Source organism: Bufo bufo, chromosome 9, assembly GCF_905171765.1.
Source record: "Bufo bufo chromosome 9, aBufBuf1.1, whole genome shotgun sequence".
In the NCBI taxonomy this organism is placed as follows: domain Eukaryota; kingdom Metazoa; phylum Chordata; class Amphibia; order Anura; family Bufonidae; genus Bufo; species Bufo bufo.
This window is the reverse complement of record NC_053397.1, coordinates 54,983,400-55,000,660: the sequence shown is the minus strand read 5'-3', so window position 1 is coordinate 55,000,660 and position 17,261 is coordinate 54,983,400. Positions and strand designations below refer to the sequence as shown.

The 17,261-nt window shown below is 51.2% G+C and overlaps 1 protein-coding gene across 2 annotated transcripts in view; it reads left to right on the top strand.

Moving 5' to 3' along the window:
- CDC7 (cell division cycle 7) overlaps window positions 1-17,261 on the top strand; it is a 114,506-nt gene that overhangs the window by 42,393 nt on the left and 54,852 nt on the right. For both annotated transcript variants that reach the window (XM_040407783.1, XM_040407782.1), the window contains exons 4-5: window positions 544-637; window positions 2,266-2,408. In XM_040407783.1, the coding sequence (XP_040263717.1) occupies window positions 544-637; window positions 2,266-2,408 (237 nt within the window). The remainder of the gene's footprint in view (window positions 1-543; window positions 638-2,265; window positions 2,409-17,261) is intronic.

The following is a 17,261-nucleotide window of genomic DNA, read 5'->3' as shown; positions in this document are numbered from 1 at the left end:
GGAAAATGCCCCAAGAACAAGCAGGAACTGAAGACAGTTGCAGTAGAGGCCTGGCAGAGCATCACCAGGGATGAAACCCAGCGTCTGGTGATGTCTATGCGTTCCAGACTTCAGGCTGTAATTGACTGCAAAGGATTTGCAACAAAGTATTAAAAAGTGAAAGTTTGATTTATGATTATTATTCTGTCCTATTACTTTTGGTTCCTTAACAAGTGGGAGGCACATATGCAAACTGTTGTAATTCCTACACCGTTCACCTGATTTGGATGTAAATACCCTTAAATTAAAGCTGACAGTCTGCAGTTAAAGCACATCTTGTTTGTTTCATTTCAAATCCATTGTGGTGGTGTATAGAGCCAAAAATGTTAGAATTGTGTCGATGTCCCAATATTTATGGACCTGACTGTAGCTTGTCCAACTTCATTGTGACCACTGTCTGTGTACTTTGAATGGTGTTTCTTGCATCTTCTAGATGGAACAGATGAAATGTAATGGGAATGTTGATTTCTAGAGCCTTTATTAATATTTTACTTCTTTCTTCAGGGGTGAAGACAATGTTATGGGAGTAAAATACTGCTTTAGGAAGAATGACCATGTAGTTATTGTGATGCCTTATTTGGAACATGAATGTTTTGTGGTAAGATATTTTGTCTATGTAGCTCTTAAACTGAGCATTGCATATGTGCAATTACACTTGTGCCCAGAAATTAAAGGGTTATTTCAATGAGGACTTATGCTGAGGATATACCATAGATGTCATAAATATCTGATAGGTATATATCCTATGAATGTCATACATTTCTAGATGGGACAGTCTTTGTAAGAATAATGTGGTTTGCATATTCATGTTGTAGAAGCGACACCTTTCAGATGTGTGGCACTGATTTTCAGTCAACAAATCTGCATGTATATACATATATACTGTTTATTGCCCTTCCGATCAGCCGTTTGAAGATAACCCGCTGCCTTCTCTTCACTATTTACCTGATTGCTGTCGCAGTTGCTGTGGTGAGCAGGTGTAATTACAACTATGCAATCCCTATTCACTTCAAAGGAAAAGCTCCATCCTATTCACTGGAACAGGACGGAGTCATCTTATTGAAGTCAGTGGGGACAGCATAATTGTAATAGCACCTGATCGGTCATCAGTATCTTATTGGTGGGGGTCCGACACGAGGATCCCCTATGAGCTCCGCTTCCTTCTCTGTGCTCACTAAGCACAGCGGCGTACATTGTATAGCGACTGCGCTTGGTATCGCAACTCAGCCCCATTTTCTTCTGCCATTGCCAGAAAATGAACCGTGGATGGAGCTGGAAGCAGAAGGATCTGTCCACTATGTCTCCAGGCTGGAAACCGTCCTTTATATGTTGATTGCCGATAAGTTAATTGCCATTCTATACAGTGGTTCAGGGTGATAATGTCTATGGGCCATGACGCTCCTGGGACACTATCTGGGATCCCATTAACTATTGATCTTATGTTGCATAAAATCATTGATATAGGATCATTATACTATATGGTCTGGTGACACTTTTTGTATGAAGAAAAAGATGGGGTTAGGGATTATCTACTATAGACATGTCAGACATATCTTCATTAAATTGTACACCACAAAGCTATGGATTGGAGCTACATTGTGGAAACTGCTTAATTTAAAGGAATTGTCTCGTTGGGATATGCCAGCAGTGTTAGATGGGTGCAGGTCCCACCTCCGGGACCCACACCTATCTCTAGAACAGAGTACCTAAAGTTCGGGAGAGCACACAGAGTATGCACAGCCGAAAAGCCGCTCGTCCTATAGAAATGAATGGAGAGTGCACCGAGCAAGTGTGGCTACGGCTCCATTCACTTCTATGGACCTGCCGGAATTAGCCGAGCCAGCACTTGCCTATTTAGGCATTCCCATAGGAATGAATTGAGAGCAGCCACATGTGTGCTGTGTGCTCTCATTTTCTTTGGGAGCTTTGTTTTAGAAGTAGGATATGCCACCAGTGTTTGAGGTGAGACAACCCCTTTAACTTGTAATTGCATTATGACAAAGGGGGAAACCCAAGGTGCCAGAATTATCAATGCCTGAATGTTGAATGGAAAAGTATGGCTAACTTTGGACAAGATGTTTAAATGTGACAGTGCAATGAAACAAAAATTTAAGAAAATTCCAAACCAAAAGGCAAAATTTGCAACCGCACTGAAGCCAGTGTATCTAGGGATGATAAACTGTGATATAGTTTGTTAAAAGAAATTTTCTTTTTTTTCTATTTCAGGATATTTTGCATTCTTTAAGCTTTCAAGAAGCGAAGGAATACATGTTTAACTTGTTTAAAGCTCTGAAACGCATCCACCGTTTTGGTATCGTTCACCGAGATGTTAAACCAAGTAACTTTTTGTACAACAGACGACTAAAACAGTGAGTGTGTTTATTTTATTTTTGTCTAATGAGAGATTAGACTGACGCTGTACATTCCTTTTTTATATGTAGCGTGCATAAACCAGAACTATCCTCCATATAGATCATCATTATCAGATCTGTGGGGGTGCCAGGTATTGGACCCCCACCAATCTGATATTGATGACCTGTCCAGATGATCAGTTGTCAATATTAAAAAGCCAGAATACCCCTTTAGGTTGTTTGGACTACATGTTTTATAAACTCCACGTGTTACTTTTATATAGTAACAAAGTGGTTTAAAAGGTTTTTTCCATGTGGTAAATCATTTCTCTTAAGCCTCGAGCACCTTACCGCATTTTCTGTCCATGTGCTTTTCCCATTTTTTTGCAGATAGCACATGGATCTATTCATTTGTATAAAAAAACAGTCCATGGGCTGTCCTCATCCATGTGTTACATTTTTTTTTTAGAGAGAGAATCTCAGTTTTCACACTGCAATAAAATGCAGCTTGAAAATCTGTGGCTCAGAAGCTCCTGCTCCCACTAAGAATATTAACCACTACTTTCTCGCCCAGTTTCCTTGGGGGACACAGAAGACCTTGGGTATAGCTCATCTCCATAGGAGGCGTGACACTAAGTGAAGACTGTTAAGCCCCTCCTCCACAGCTATACCCTCAGCCTGGAGAGAGAGACTGCCAGTTTTTGCTTAGTGTCCAAGGAGGCAAGACACTCCCTGCTCTGCAGGGCTGGTTTCTCCTTGTTTCAATTTTAGATTTTTACTTTTTTCTTTTTGTTCCAGATCATCAGGGATAACAGAGTCGCACTAGACCTCTCTGTTCTCCCGGGGTTGAGCTGCGCCAGTGCCGGCAACCGCATTGCTGCCTCCCCCACAGAAGGCAAGGTGGACCAGGGCAGCCCAGCTCCCCTGCATCCCGCCAGCGCAAGGGTCGCCCGCACGCCAAGTCCCTCTTCCAGCGTCCTGCCACTACGGTGCCAGTAGCTGAAGGGGCGACCCTGCTGGAATGGACCGAGGGTGAAGACGGCTGTGGTAAGAGAGAGGCTTCTCCAGCCCTACGTCCCCCACTCCCCCACCCTGGTCTCCTGCGTGCCTGACCCCCATACTGGGCCTCTAGTCCCTTGCTGGATCTATGCTGGCCCCTGGGGTGCCGCAGAGCGGCAATCTCCTTCTGCCTCCCCCCCCCCCCTGCCTGGCTCCCATAGACATGCAGCCAGTGGCTGTCTCCACAGCCAGCTACAGCTCAAGGCCTGAGGCTCCTGACGGCTGTAGAGTAAGGCCTCGCCTCCGGCCGACATTGGATTCGGTGCGGCCGGTCGCCGCAAAAATCTTAGCCCAGGCTCCGCGGCCTGCTAGGCCGCCATTCCGGGTCCCTGACTCTTCCGGCCGGCGGGGTGGACTCCCGCGGCCGGCAAGCCGCCATTCGAGCCCCTGACTCTTCCGGCCGGCGGGGTGGGCTCCCGCGGCCGGCAAGCCGCCATTCGAGCCCCTGACTCTTCCGGCCGGCGGGGTGGGCTCCCGCGGCCGGCTTTGGGCTTGATTTCTATGCAGCAGGCCCCGGCCGACCGTTGGTGCCGGTCGGTGGGGCTCCGCAAATTTTGGCCCAGGCTTCGCGGCGTGCTGGGCCGCAATTCCGACCGGCCCGCAGGGTGGGCACCCGCGGCCGGTTTTGATGCGTCACTCCCCTCAGGTCCCGGCGGTACATACCGGGCGCCGCAAATTTAGACCCCGGCTTCACGGCCCACTAGGCCGCAAAATTCCGGCCTCTGGTAGTGGGGGCGGGAACTTCTCCAGGCGCGAATTCTTCCCGCCGGGAGGTTCCTCCGCCCCCAGGGGATCGCAGCGCCGCCCTCCAGGCCGGATCCATGTTAACCCTTTGGGTACAGGCCGGCTCCCAATGGGCCTGTATGGCTGGCCCCCCCTTTTCCTGACTATCTGTGCCCCTATAGGTGGCCCCCCTTTAGCCTCAGAGAAGCTGTGTTTTTAATTAAAAAAAAAAAAAAAAATAATAATAATAATAATAATAATAATAACAGATTTCTATGGACTGCGCAGGACGCTGCAGCCTCATCAGTAGTGCTGCATGTCTGCATGCCCTCTTTCCACAGGTGGCATAGTGTTGCGCTCCCAACCTGCGTCGGTGCTAGGGCATTTCCCTTTTTAGGCGGTTTTCCTGCCCTCTTCCAGGATACGGCGCTGGCCAAGTGCATGCGGCCCTTCTGTAGGCAGCATTCATCATCTCTTCAGTTATGGTGCCTGCCATGTGCATCCCCCCTCTCCTAGGCGGGATACTGCACTCTCCCTGGCTGCCGGCTGGCCATGTGCATGACCCCCTTTTAGGCGGAATACTGCACCTTCACCGGATACGGTGCTGGCCATGTGCATGACCCCCTTCCATAGGCGGAATGCTGCACTCTCTATAGATTTGCTGCCGGCCATGTGCGTGACCCCCTTTCTCTAGGCGGAACACTGCACTCTCACTGGATTCACTGCCGGCCATGTGCGTGACCCCCTTCCATGGGCGGAATGCAGCGTTCTCACTGGATTCGCTGTCGGCCATGTGCGTGACCCCCTTCTCTAGGCGGAACGCTGCACTCTCACTGGTTTCACTGCCGGCCATGTGCGTGACCCCCTTCCATGGGCGGAACGCAGCGCTCTCACTGGATTCGCTGTCGGCCATGTGCGTGACCCCCTTCTTAGGCGGAACGCTACACTCTCACTGGATCTGTTGCCGATCATGTGCATGACCCCCCTTTTTAGGCGGAATACTGCACTCTCACCGGATTCGGTACTGGCTATGTGCACGACCCCCTTCCATAGGCGGAACGCTGCACTCTCTCTGATGTGCTATGATGTACTTATGTACTATGTTACTATGCTGCACTCTCACTTTTCGCTGCCGGCCATAGGCATGACTCAGGCAGCATACATACATCCCTCCGTCTGTGGTTGTTTTCTCGCAGGTACATTGCTGGCCATGTGCATGTACCCCATACATGGCGGAGTGCTTGCACTCTCGCTGAATCCGCTGTCTGCCATATGCATGACCCCTCTTCCGTGGGCGGTGTATGCACTCTCGCTGGATTCGCTGCCAGCCAGGGGCATGCCTTCCTTCCTCAGGCGACATACACACATTTTCACTGACTGTTTGTCTCTCACCAGTACGATGCTGGCCATGTGTATGACTCCCATACATGGCGGGTGCACGCACTCTCCCTGGATGAGATGCTGGCCATGTGCATTACCCCCCTTTTTTTCTGGGCGGCATGTTACACTCTCACCGGATACCTTGCTGGCCATGAGCATTGCCCTCTAACATGGGTGGAACGCTTGCACTCCCATTGGATACGGTGCTGGCCTTATGCATGGCCACCCCTCATTCCATGGGCAGAATTTGGCACGCTCATGAGATTCACAGCTGTCCTTTTATGGCTGTGCTGGACTTGTACATGTCCCCCTTCATTGGCAGAGTAGTTGCACTCTCGCTGAGTTCAGTGTTGGGTGTATTATTGCACACTCACTTAATGCTAGGATAACCCTGTGCATGTTCCCCTTTCACTAGGTGGACCTCCTGCGTTCCTGCTGGATTATAGGGTATGTCCTGCTTCTCCGAAGTAGGTACGGCTTTAGGCATCACTCCCTTTTGGGACCGGCCTTTGCACTCTTGCCGACTGCAGTTTGCCTGATACAATTTCCCCCCTTTCGGGGCGGACTGCTTGCGTTCCATCGCATGCTATACTAGGCTTGTGCATAACTCCCCTTCAGGTTGCACTTTGCAATTCCGTAAATGCTGTGGCACTCTGTGGCGAGCCCCCTTTTTCGCTGAATTAACCTTTTTGCAGTGAGCGGACGTTCTTGTGCGTTGTTTGGGCCGTGTATGCCTTCTCCTCCTGTAGGTGGGTTGGCCTTCTCACTGCTTACGGGCTGCTCGTACGTATGCCTCATCTACTTCCTGCGGCATACTTTTGTTTTCTTGGGATACGATGCTTGCCGCAAACCTTGCACTCGTCTCTAAGGAGTTCATTCTGTCCACCTGACCCGGACGGGCTCTACTTGCTCTCTGCTGCACGGAGCTGGGTGGTACTCATTCATTTAGTTGGCCCTTCATCCCAGGGAATGTTCATGGGTCCTAGATGCGTGCCCATTCGTCCTTCCTGCGCTAGTGGTCACATGGTCGAGAGTGCGGTTGTCTGGAGCGCCCCTCGAATTCTTCGTTGGCTCTGGCAGGACTGCGGTTCCATTGCCTGCTGCAATTTCCTCCTCTTCGGATGTAGTGTGGTATGAGTCCTTCCTCTTGGCGCCTCTACGCTTCAGTATGATCTGCTACCAGGTGCGGGCCGCTTTCTCGGGAAGGTCACCCAAATTCTCTTGGGTGCTCGATTACCCAGGTCCGGAGGACCTCCGCCTTGGGTTCTTCAGGGTATTCGCCTTCTGTGAGGCGGTGAACCGGGCATCTCACAGTGTAGCAGGGTTCTGCTTTTGAACTGTCCTATGGCTTCCCTGTTGCCACTCCTCCGTTCGGTTGGAGGGTGTTATGCCAGGCCTCTGTCTCGACTACCTTATCTCGCCGGCTCTGTTTGGCTCCCGCTCGGTACAGATCACTCCGATGTGGCTTCTGTCCCGACAGACTTCAGAGGTTGTTCCTTCACTGTCCTCCCCTCTGGGGAGAGCATGGTTGTTCATGTGGATAGTTCCGGTGTTCCTTTTGGCCTAGTACTGTCTCCCTGGTTCACACTGGCTGTATTAGCTGTGCCTATTTACCGAGTCTACCGAATTCTGTCCTCCCGCTGAGTGCAGATTGCGTGGTCCATTCTAAGACAATGGTCCTGCTGTAGACTTACCTTCTCGGTAACTTGGGGGGGACTACCTTTCGGTCCAGATTGTCCTTTGATCTCCTACACCGGGACTGTAGAACATGGCTACATCAGCATGAACTTTAGCCTGTCTTGTCCTGGCATCTGGCGGATGCTGGGCGGACCCTTTGGTTCCTTTCCGTCTGTCTTTCTGCTCCCCCACTCGGGTGGATACGGGACAACGTTGCTCGGGGGCCGACGGGACCAGTTTTGTCGACTTCTGCCCGTGTTACTGGTCTGCGCCTGATCACATTTGGTTTTTCGCCCGCTTGCCAGGCGGCTCCAGCAGGTTCGCTACTGTCCGCTCCTGGCTGTATTTCGTCCAGGATCTGTCGTAAGACTTATGATTTTTTTATCTGGGGTTCTGTGGGAAGCTGTGCATTCCCCACTCTGACCTTTTCTCTCCCCATGGTTCTGTCTTTTTTCCAGTCCGGCCTGGACCTGGGACTGGGATTCCTTTACTTGAGGTATCAAGTGTCAGCGCTGTTCTTCCTCTTCCAGCATTCCCCGGCCCTCTGGGCCTGTCAAGACCTTCTTACTCGAAATGGCTCTTTGGTTCCTCTGTACTGTCCTTCGGTACCGCCCTGGGAACTACATACTGAGTTCTCGGCGCTCCAATCTTGTCCTTGGAGCCGTTACAGAAGTTCTCTCTACGCCCGCCTGTCCTGTACGGTTGTGTTTCCGTATCAGTCGTGTCTCTGACGGGTGCCTGAATGGCCCCTTTTTGTTCTGAGCCTTCTGTCTTTTCCCAGGACAGGGCTGTTCTACATCCCGTTCCTTCCTTCTGAAGGTGGTGTTTGCCTTTCGCTTCAACACTTCACCGATTTGGACGTTGTTTGGGCCTTGCAGTTTTTACTTGGAGATCTCCGACTCTTGTCGACGTTCGGTCTCTTGGGTTTCCTGGAGGTCCGCGTTTAGAGTTACGGACTCCAGGGTGGTTTTTCTCCGCTTTATCAGATTGGCTATTGCTGAAGTTACCGCACCGAGGGCAGGATTCTGCCTTTGCTGTCACCGTTCATTTCACCAGAGCGGTCGGTGCCTTCTGGGCCGGAGGCATTGGGCTTCGGCCATGCATTTGAGCAAGGCGGCCACAGGTCTTCCTTACACGCTTTACAGAGTTCTACAGTGTGCATACTCTGGCTTCGGCGTATGCTGCCTTGGTCCGCCTGGGTCTGCAGGCGGTGGTTCCTTGATGCCTTCGGGTGCTTCGCCTTGGAGCTGTAGTCCCTCCCCTTTTGGACTGCTTTTGAACGTCCCAAGGTCTTCTGTGTCCCCCAAGGAAACTGGGCGAGAAAACGAGATTTTTGTATAACTTACCAGTAAAATCTCTTTCTCGCTCTTTCCTTGGGGGACACAGCACCCACCCATTCGTTGTTTTTCTCTACACGGTTTCCGAGTTTGTGTTACCCGTTGGGTAGTTGGCTTGTTGGTTCCTTGTTGGACTTTGCCTTTTCTCACTGCTTGGACACGCAACTGGCAGTCTCTCTCTCCAGGCTGAGGGTATAGCTGTGGAGGAGGGGCTTAACAGTCTTCACTTAGTGTCACGCCTCCTATGGAGATGAGCTATACCCAAGGTCTTCTGTGTCCCCCAAGGAAAGAGCGAGAAAGAGATTTTACTGGTAAGTTATACAAAAATCTCGTTTTTGGTGTTTTCCTGTCATTTGTGCACACAACAGCAGTGGTATGCTTGCAGGGCAATAATAAATATGATGCCACCTTCACAATGGTGCTATCGGTTGCATAGATGCTGCAAGATTGTCTGGAGCCAAATTCTCCAGACACTTTTAGCAGGACCAAGAGCTCTGGCATCACTGATGTTGACACTTCAGGGTTAGGCCTCATGCACACGACCATTGTGTGCATCCGTGGCCGTTTTCCGTATGCACACAAGATTGGCATCAGTGTCCGTGATCCGTGGCCGTAGGTTACTTTAATACAGACGGATCCGAAGATCCGTCTGCATAAAAGCTTTTTCAGAGCTGAGTTTTCACTTTGTGAAAACTCAGATCCGACAGTATATTCTAACACAGAGGCGTTCCCATGGTGATGGGGACGCTTCAGGTTAGAATATACTAAAAGAACTGTGTACATGACTGCCCCCTGCTGCCTGGCAGGGGGCAGCCCCCCCCCCCCTGTAGTTAACTCGTTAGTAGCCAGTGGGCCCCCCTCCCTCCCCTGTAGTTAACTCGTTTGTGGCCAGTGGGGGCCCCCCCTTCCTCCCCTGTAGTTAACTCGTTGGTGGCCAGTGGGCCCTCTCCCCTCCCTCCCCCTCCTAATTAAAATCTCCCCCCCTATCATTGGTGGCAGCGGAGAGTACCGATCGGAGTCCCAGTTTAATCGCTGGGGCTCCGATCGGTAACCATGGCAACCAGGATGCTACTGCAGTCCCGGTTGCCATGGTTACTTAGCAATTTGTAGAAGCATTATACTTACCTGCGATGTCTGCGTCCGGGCGGGAGCAGACATCGCAGCTCGCAGGTAAGTATAATGCTTCTACATCGGTACTCTCCGCTGCCACCAATGATAGGGGGGGAGATTTTAATTGGGAGGGAGGGGAGAGGGCCCACTGGCCACCAACGAGTTAACTACAGGGGAGGGAGGGGGCCGGCCGCACTGGCCACCAACGAGTTAACTACAGGGGAGGGAGGGGGCCGGCCGCACTGGCCACCAACGAGTTAACTACAGGGGAGGGAGGGGGGCCCACTGGCCACCAATGTGTTAACTACGGGGGGGGGGGGGGCTTTTTTGTTTTATCTTTTCCCTTTTTATGTAGGGGAAACAGAGGCACCTACCCCGGGAGCTAGACTGGTGTCGGAACCCCTCACCGCTGGATTTCGGGCTCCGCGCTGGTTTACTCCCGGCCTGCGGGGTGGGCTCGCTCCCGCGGCCGGTATAGGCAAGCGGGCATGTTTGCGCACTGTTTCGGGTCCCTCTGTTCTCCGGCCAACCGGAAGTGCCTCCCGGTCGGCAACGCGCCTCAAATTTAGGCCCCGGTTTCTGGGAAGTGTAGGCCGCAACCAGCGCCTCCCACAGTGATAAAAGGGGGTGGGGCTAAGCTTCCCACCGCTGCTCAGAAGACCCAGCAGAACCGCAGCTATCCGCGTGGACTCTGCTTCAGCCGGCAGCACTATTCTTCAGGGACCACAGGGCCTGGGGTCCCCTGCATGCTGGTAGGACGATTCCTTACCTCTCCAGCCTTGAGAACAGTAGTGGGCAGCCATGTCCGAACCCACTAGTGACCCCCACATTCCAACAGCCGCCACTTATGCATGTGTGAAATGCAAAATGATGTTCCCTCGCGGCCAGCCGGACTCTTTCTGCTCCACATGCTGTGCGCCCACGCAGGTTTAGTTTCTGCTGTCCGTGACACCGTCCAGGTGCAAGATGACTCCCCCTCCACGAGTCACCAGGAAGTGTCTTTTCTCCAAACCAGGCAAAATCCTAAAGCCTTGCCCTTACATGACGACTTTTCGGTTGTCATTGCCAAGGTGTGGGACCATCCAGATCGTTGCTTTAGCTTTATCCCTTTCCGGCGCATCGGCCCATTTTCGCCTCCGCTTGGGTGGCTAAGGTGGTCTCGGAGTGGGCACTCCGGTTAAACCAAGACTTGGCGGTGGACCTCCCACTCACCGAGCTCCAGTCCTTGGCTCTGCAGATCTCACAGGTGGGGAAGTACCTGTCACTACCAGAGCTTTGGGACGTTCTCACAGCTCTGTTTCTCCTCCCCTGTGATGATGTCACTACTAGAGCTGGGAGGAGTTCTCGCTACTCTGTTTACTTTTGGTTTCTTTCACCACAGCTTTTCTTCATGTGTTTGATTTCCCTCTCTTTATATCACCCCTCCTCCTATGATAGGATGTGGATTATAGTTCTCACTTCAGTTGTAGCTCTTGCTTTAGTTTCTTCACTTGTGGCTATCAGTTCACTGGACCTGTGTTCTGCTGCAGCTAGCACTCCGGATATTGCCAGCCTGTCCTTGGATCCGTCTCCTCTAGTTTTGGGGTTACCCTGGCTCACTAGACATAACCCCACTATTGATTGGCAAGGAAGGCAAATAAATGAGTGGAGTGATTTTTGTAGAGAGAATTGTCTCACAGCGACTTTTGCAGAGGTGTCTACTAAAACGGTGCCATCATTTCTCTCCGATTTCTCGGACGTGTTTTCCGAGAGCGGTGTTCAGGAGCTACCTCCTCACCGGGAGTTTGACTGTCCCATTAACCTCATTCCCGGCGCCAAGCTGCCAAAAGCACGCCTCTACAATCTCTCACAACCGGAAAGAATCGCTATGCGAACTTACATCTCCGAGAGTCTCGAAAAGGGGCATATTCGTCCCTCAAAGTCACCTGTGGCCGCGGGTTTCTTTTTTGTTAAAAAGAAAGATGGCTCTCTGAGACCTTGCCTAGATTTTAGGGAGCTGAACCGTATCACGATTCGCGATCCCTATCCCCTTCCTCTGATCCCGGACCTCTTCAATCAAATTGTTGGGGCCAAGGTGTTTTCCAAATTGGATTTGAGAGGCGCGTACAACCTGGTCAGGGTCAGAGAGGGGGATGAATGGAAAACGGCCTTTAATACCCCTAACGGGCATTTCGAGAATCTCGTTATGCCTTTCGGCCTGACGAATGCTCCGGCCGTCTTTCAGCATTTTGTTAATAGTATTTTCTATCATTTAATGGGGAAATTTGTATTGGTGTATCTTGATGATATTTTGATTTTTTTCCCCTGATGTTCAGACCCATCAGGATCATCTTTTTCAGGTTCTGCAGATTTTGCGGGAAAATTAATTGTACGCCAAGCTGGAGAAATGTCTTTTTATGGTATCAGAGATTCAATTTCTGGGTTTTCTCCTCTCTGCTTCTGGTTTTCGCATGGATCCCGAGAAGGTCCGTGCTGTACTTGAGTGGGAGCTTCCTGAGAATCAGAAGGCATTGATGCGCTTTCTGGGTTTTGCGAACTATTACAGAAAGTTCATTTTGAATTATTCCTCTGTTGTCAAACCCCTCACTGACATGACAAAAAAGGGGGCGGATTTTTCCTCTTGGTCGGAGGAGGCGCTTACAGCCTTTTCTAAGATTAAAGAGAATTTTGCGTCTGCTCCCGTCTTGGTGCATCCCGATGTTTCCTTACCTTTTATTGTTGAGGTGGATGCTTCCGAGGTGGGTGCGGTTTTGTCCCAGGGCCCTTCCCCTGCCAAGTGGCGACCCTGTGCCTTTTTCTCTAAAAAAAAACTCTCCCCAGCAGAGAGAAACTATGATGTGGGAGATAGGGAGTTGTTGGCCATCAAGTTGGCTTTCGAGGAATGGCGCCATTGGTTGGAGGGGGCCAGGCACCCTATCACCGTTTTTACCGACCATAAGAATCTGGCATACTTGGAGTCGGCCAGGCGTATGAATCCGAGACAGGCCAGATGGTCTCTGTTCTTCTCCAGATTCAATTTTGTTGTTACATTCCGACCTGGGATAAAAAATGTGAAGGCTGATGCTCTCTCTCGCTGTTTTCCGGGAGGAGGAAACTCCGAGGACCCGGGTCCCATTTTGGCGGAGGGGTAGTTGTTTCTGCTCTATATTCCGATTTGGAGGCCGAGGTCCAGGCTGCCCAGACTGAGACACCTGCCCGTTGTCCTTCTGGGAAGTTGTTAGTGCCTCCTGAGCTACGTCACAAACTCTTTAAGGAGCATCATGATACGGTTCTTGCTGGTCACCCCGGGAGTAGAGCCACGGTAGATCTCATTGCTCGGAGATTTTGGTGGCCGGCTCTTCGTAAGTCGGTGGAGGGTTTTGTGGCTGCTTGTGAGACGTGCGCTCGCGCTAAGGTCCCTCGTTCACGGCCTTCAGGTTCCCTTCTCCCGTTACCCATTCCTTCCCGTCCTTGGACACACCTGTCCATGGACTTTATCACGGATCTTCCTCGTTCTTCGGGGAAGTCGGTGATCCTGGTGGTGGTGGACCGTTTTTGCAAGATGGCTCATTTCGTACCTTTCCCTGGTTTACCCAATGCTAAAACGTTGGCGCAAGCTTTTGTCGACCATATTGTTAAATTGCACGGCATTCCCTCTGATATTGTTTCCGATAGAGGCACGCAGTTTGTGTCCAGGTGCTGGAAGGCTTTCTGTTCTCGCCTGGGGGTTCGGCTGTCCTTCTCTTCTGCTTTTCATCCGCAGTCGAATGGTCAGACTGAGCGCCTCAATCAGAATCTGGAGACATATTTGCGCTGTTTTGTGGCAGAGAACCAGGAGTATTGGTGTTCATTTCTCCCTCTTGCTGAGTTTGCTCTGAACAACCGTCGTCAGGAATCTTCTGATAAGTCACCATTCTTTGGTGCATATGGGTTCCATCCGCACTTTGGGACATTCTCGGGAGGGGCTCTTTCTGGTTTACCTGAGGAGGAGAGATTTTCCTCGTCTTTGTCTACCATTTGGCAAAAGATTCAGAGTAATCTTAAAAAGATGAGTGAGAGGTATAGGCGTGTGGCTGATAAGAGACGTGTGCCTGGTCCGGACCTGAATGTGGGTGATCTGGTGTGGTTGTCTACTAGAAACATTAAGTTGAAGGTTCCCTCCTGGAAATTGGGTCCCAAGTTTATTGGGCCTTATAAAATCTTGTCAGTCATCAATCCTGTTGCCTTCCGTCTTGATCTTCCACGGGTTTGGAAGATACATAATGTATTTCACAGATCTCTCTTAAAACCATATGTCAAGCCCACGGTACCCTCCTCTTTGCCTCCTCCTCCGATTTTGGTTGATGGCAATCTGGAGTTTGAGGTTTCCAGAATTGTGGACTCTCGCATTGTCCGCGGTTCTCTTCAGTACCTCGTTCATTGGAAGGGTTATGGTCCTGAGGAGAGGATGTGGGTTCCGGTGTCGGACATTAAAGCCACTCGCCTCATCAGGGCATTTCATAGGGCTCATCCTGAGAAGGTGGGTCCTGGGTGTCCGGAGTCCACCCGTAGAGGGGGGGGGGGTACTGTCACTACCAGAGCTTTGGGACGTTCTCACAGCTCTGTTTCTCCACCCCTGTGATGATGTCACTACTAGAGCTGGGAGGAGTTCTCACTACTCTGTTTACTTTTAGTTTCTTTCACCACAGCTGTTCTTCATGTGTTTGATTTCCCTCTCTTTATATCACCCCTCCTCCTATGATAGGATGTGGATTATAGTTCTCACTTCAGTTGTAGCTCTTGCTTTAGTTTCTTCACTTGTGGCTATCAGTTCACTGGACCTGTGTTCTGCTGCAGCTAGCACTCCGGATATTGCCAGCCTGTCCTTGGATCCGTCTTCTCTGCGGCTGCAACACCTCCAGCTAAGTGTGCAGACATTGTTGTGTTCCTGTTTATTTCTGACTGGATCTGAGGTGGCCACGGTTCCCTCCATATACTGAGTAGGGCACTGGTGGCCGTGCCCCTTCCACTATTGTAGGGGTTACAGTGGTCATTAGTCTTAGGCACGTGGGCATGCCTCGTTCCGCCATTGGGATCCGGGCATGTGCTTTAGCAGAATAGGGAGAGCGTTGAGGGTCGGACAGGGGTCACCCTTTATCCTCCCTAGTTCTGGGTCCAGTCAGTAGCTCTGTACTGTGTATTACTATTGTTGCTCACATACAGCCGTGACAGTACCTCTGTGAGGCCTCCTTGGACGCGGGTGCACTTGTTGCCCACTCATCGGCTCTCGCTGTAACCTTGAGGCGCGAACTCTGGCTTATGGTTTGGGCAACGGACTCCTCGTCAAAGCATTCCCTTACCAGCCTTCCGTTTGCCGGCTCCCGGTTGTTCCGGGCCCCTTTTCCTCGGACAGAGCAATTCTCTGGGTTTTATTCAAACCTGTTTGTCGTCCCCAAGAAAGAAGGGTCAGTTCGCCCGTTTCTGGAACTCAAGTTGCTGAACCGATTCCTCCGGGTTCAACACTTCAGAATGGAATCCCTTTGCTCCGTGATTGCTTCACTGGACCGAGGCAAATTTCTCTATTTTACACTTACACGTCCCTTTTGCCCTAGTGCATTAGCGCTTCCTCCGCTTTGCAGTGGGGCCCCATCACTACCGGTACGTTGCCCTTCCCTTTGGCCTGGCGACGGCACCGCGAGTCTTTACAAAAGTACTCGCTCCTCTCCTGGCACTTCGGCCCCCACCTTGGAGTCGGGGCTGATCTCATGGACGGTCATCACCACAGACGCCAGTCTCCAAGGTTGGGTCGGAGTCTTCCAGCCCCGGACAGTCCAAGGTGTATGGTCGGAGTCCAAACTGCCCATCAACATACTTGAACTTCGGGCCATTCATCTGTCCCTTCTACATTGGGCCCCTCACCTGAAGGGTCGGCCGATCCGGGTACAGTCAGACAACGCCACGGCTGTGGCTTATATCGATCATCATCAAGGAGGAACCCGCAGTCAAGCAGTGATGGTGGAGTCAGCCAAGATCCTGCGGTGGGCAGAGTCTCATGTGCCAGCTCTTTGGGCGGTCTACATTCTGGGAGTGGAGAACTGGATGGCAGATTTCCTCAGTCGGGCTACTGTGGACCCGGGGGAGTGGTCTCTGCACCCGGAGGTGTTCCAAGCGATCTATCTCCGGTGGGGCCAACCAGATCTGGACCTGATGGCATCCAGACTCAACCACAAGCTCCCCGCCTTCTTCTATCGAACAAGAGATCCCTGGGCACGCGCAGTAGACGCGCTGGTGGCACGATGGGACGGGTTCTTCCTGGTGTACGTGTTTCCGCCTCTTCCTCTCCTGCCCTGAGTCTTACGCAGAATCAAGATGGAGGACATCCAAACGATCCTCATCGCACGTGGTACTCTGACATCGTTCGTCTCCTGGGAGACACAAAAGTGGCTCCTTCAGCTCAGGCCCGATCTTATCTCTCAGGGTCCTTTCTTCCACCAGCAATTTAGTCACTACGTTTGACGGTGTGGCTGTTGAAACCGCCATTTAGAAGCAACAAGGTTTCTCTGACAGGTTCTTTCGCACCATGATTAAAGCCAGGAAACCGGTGTCATCCAGGATTTATTACAGGACTTCGAAGTCCTTTTTGCTTTTCTGTGAGGAACGTAGCCTCCCCCCGCTACGCTTCTCTCTTCCCGCCATCCTTTCATTTCTGCAATCGGGTCTGGATTTAGGTCTTGCCCTGAGTTCATTGAAGGGGCAGGTGTCGGCGCTGTCATCTTTTTTTCTTTTTTTCCAGCATCCGCTGACACTACAGGCTCTGGTTAAGACCTTCCTGCAAGGGGTGGCCCACACCGCCCCTCCATATCGTCGTCTCTTTCCCCCCCCCCCCCCCCCCCCCCCCCCCCCCATGGCAGTTTCCATGGGGGTGTGTTCTTCCCGCCCCGTGGACTGCTTTGGAACGTCCCACGGTCCTGTGTCCCCCAATGATACGAGCGAGAAAACAAGATATTTTTGTGAACTCGCCTGTAAATTCTCTTTCTCGCTTAGTTCATTAGGGGACACAGCTACCCATTGTTTTCCATTATGGCCGCAGGTGCTGGCGGTTTGTTTGCCAGTGGGGTCCTCAGTTTGGTTCGGCCCTTCCGGCATTACTTGTGTTCTGGGTGCTTTTATGTCCCCCCCCGTCCCCCCCCTCCTACTGCTTGGACACAAACTGATATGCTCTCTCCTGGCTGGATGGGGTATAGCCGGCAGAGTAGGAGCTTACACTTTTTTTTTGCCTAGTGTCGCCTCCTAGTGGCAGCAGCAGCTATACCCACGGTCCTGTCTCCCCTAATGAACTAAACGAGAAAGAGATTTTACAGGCGAGTCCACAAAAATCTAGTTTTTGTACACCCGGTATCTTCGAGTCTCAAACAAAGGGCTAATGGAAAAAAATTGTGGTACATAGATGAAGTGTTGTGCATATATCAATAAGAACGCTGTGTAGTACCAGGTCGCTAGCAAAGACCGGCAGTAGATTCAGAGTTATTAATTTATTTAAAAGCTCCACTAATTCCATTAAGAGGTGTTACACATAATATAAAAAATACAAATACGATACGAACATAAAATTATTAAAAGACTGGTA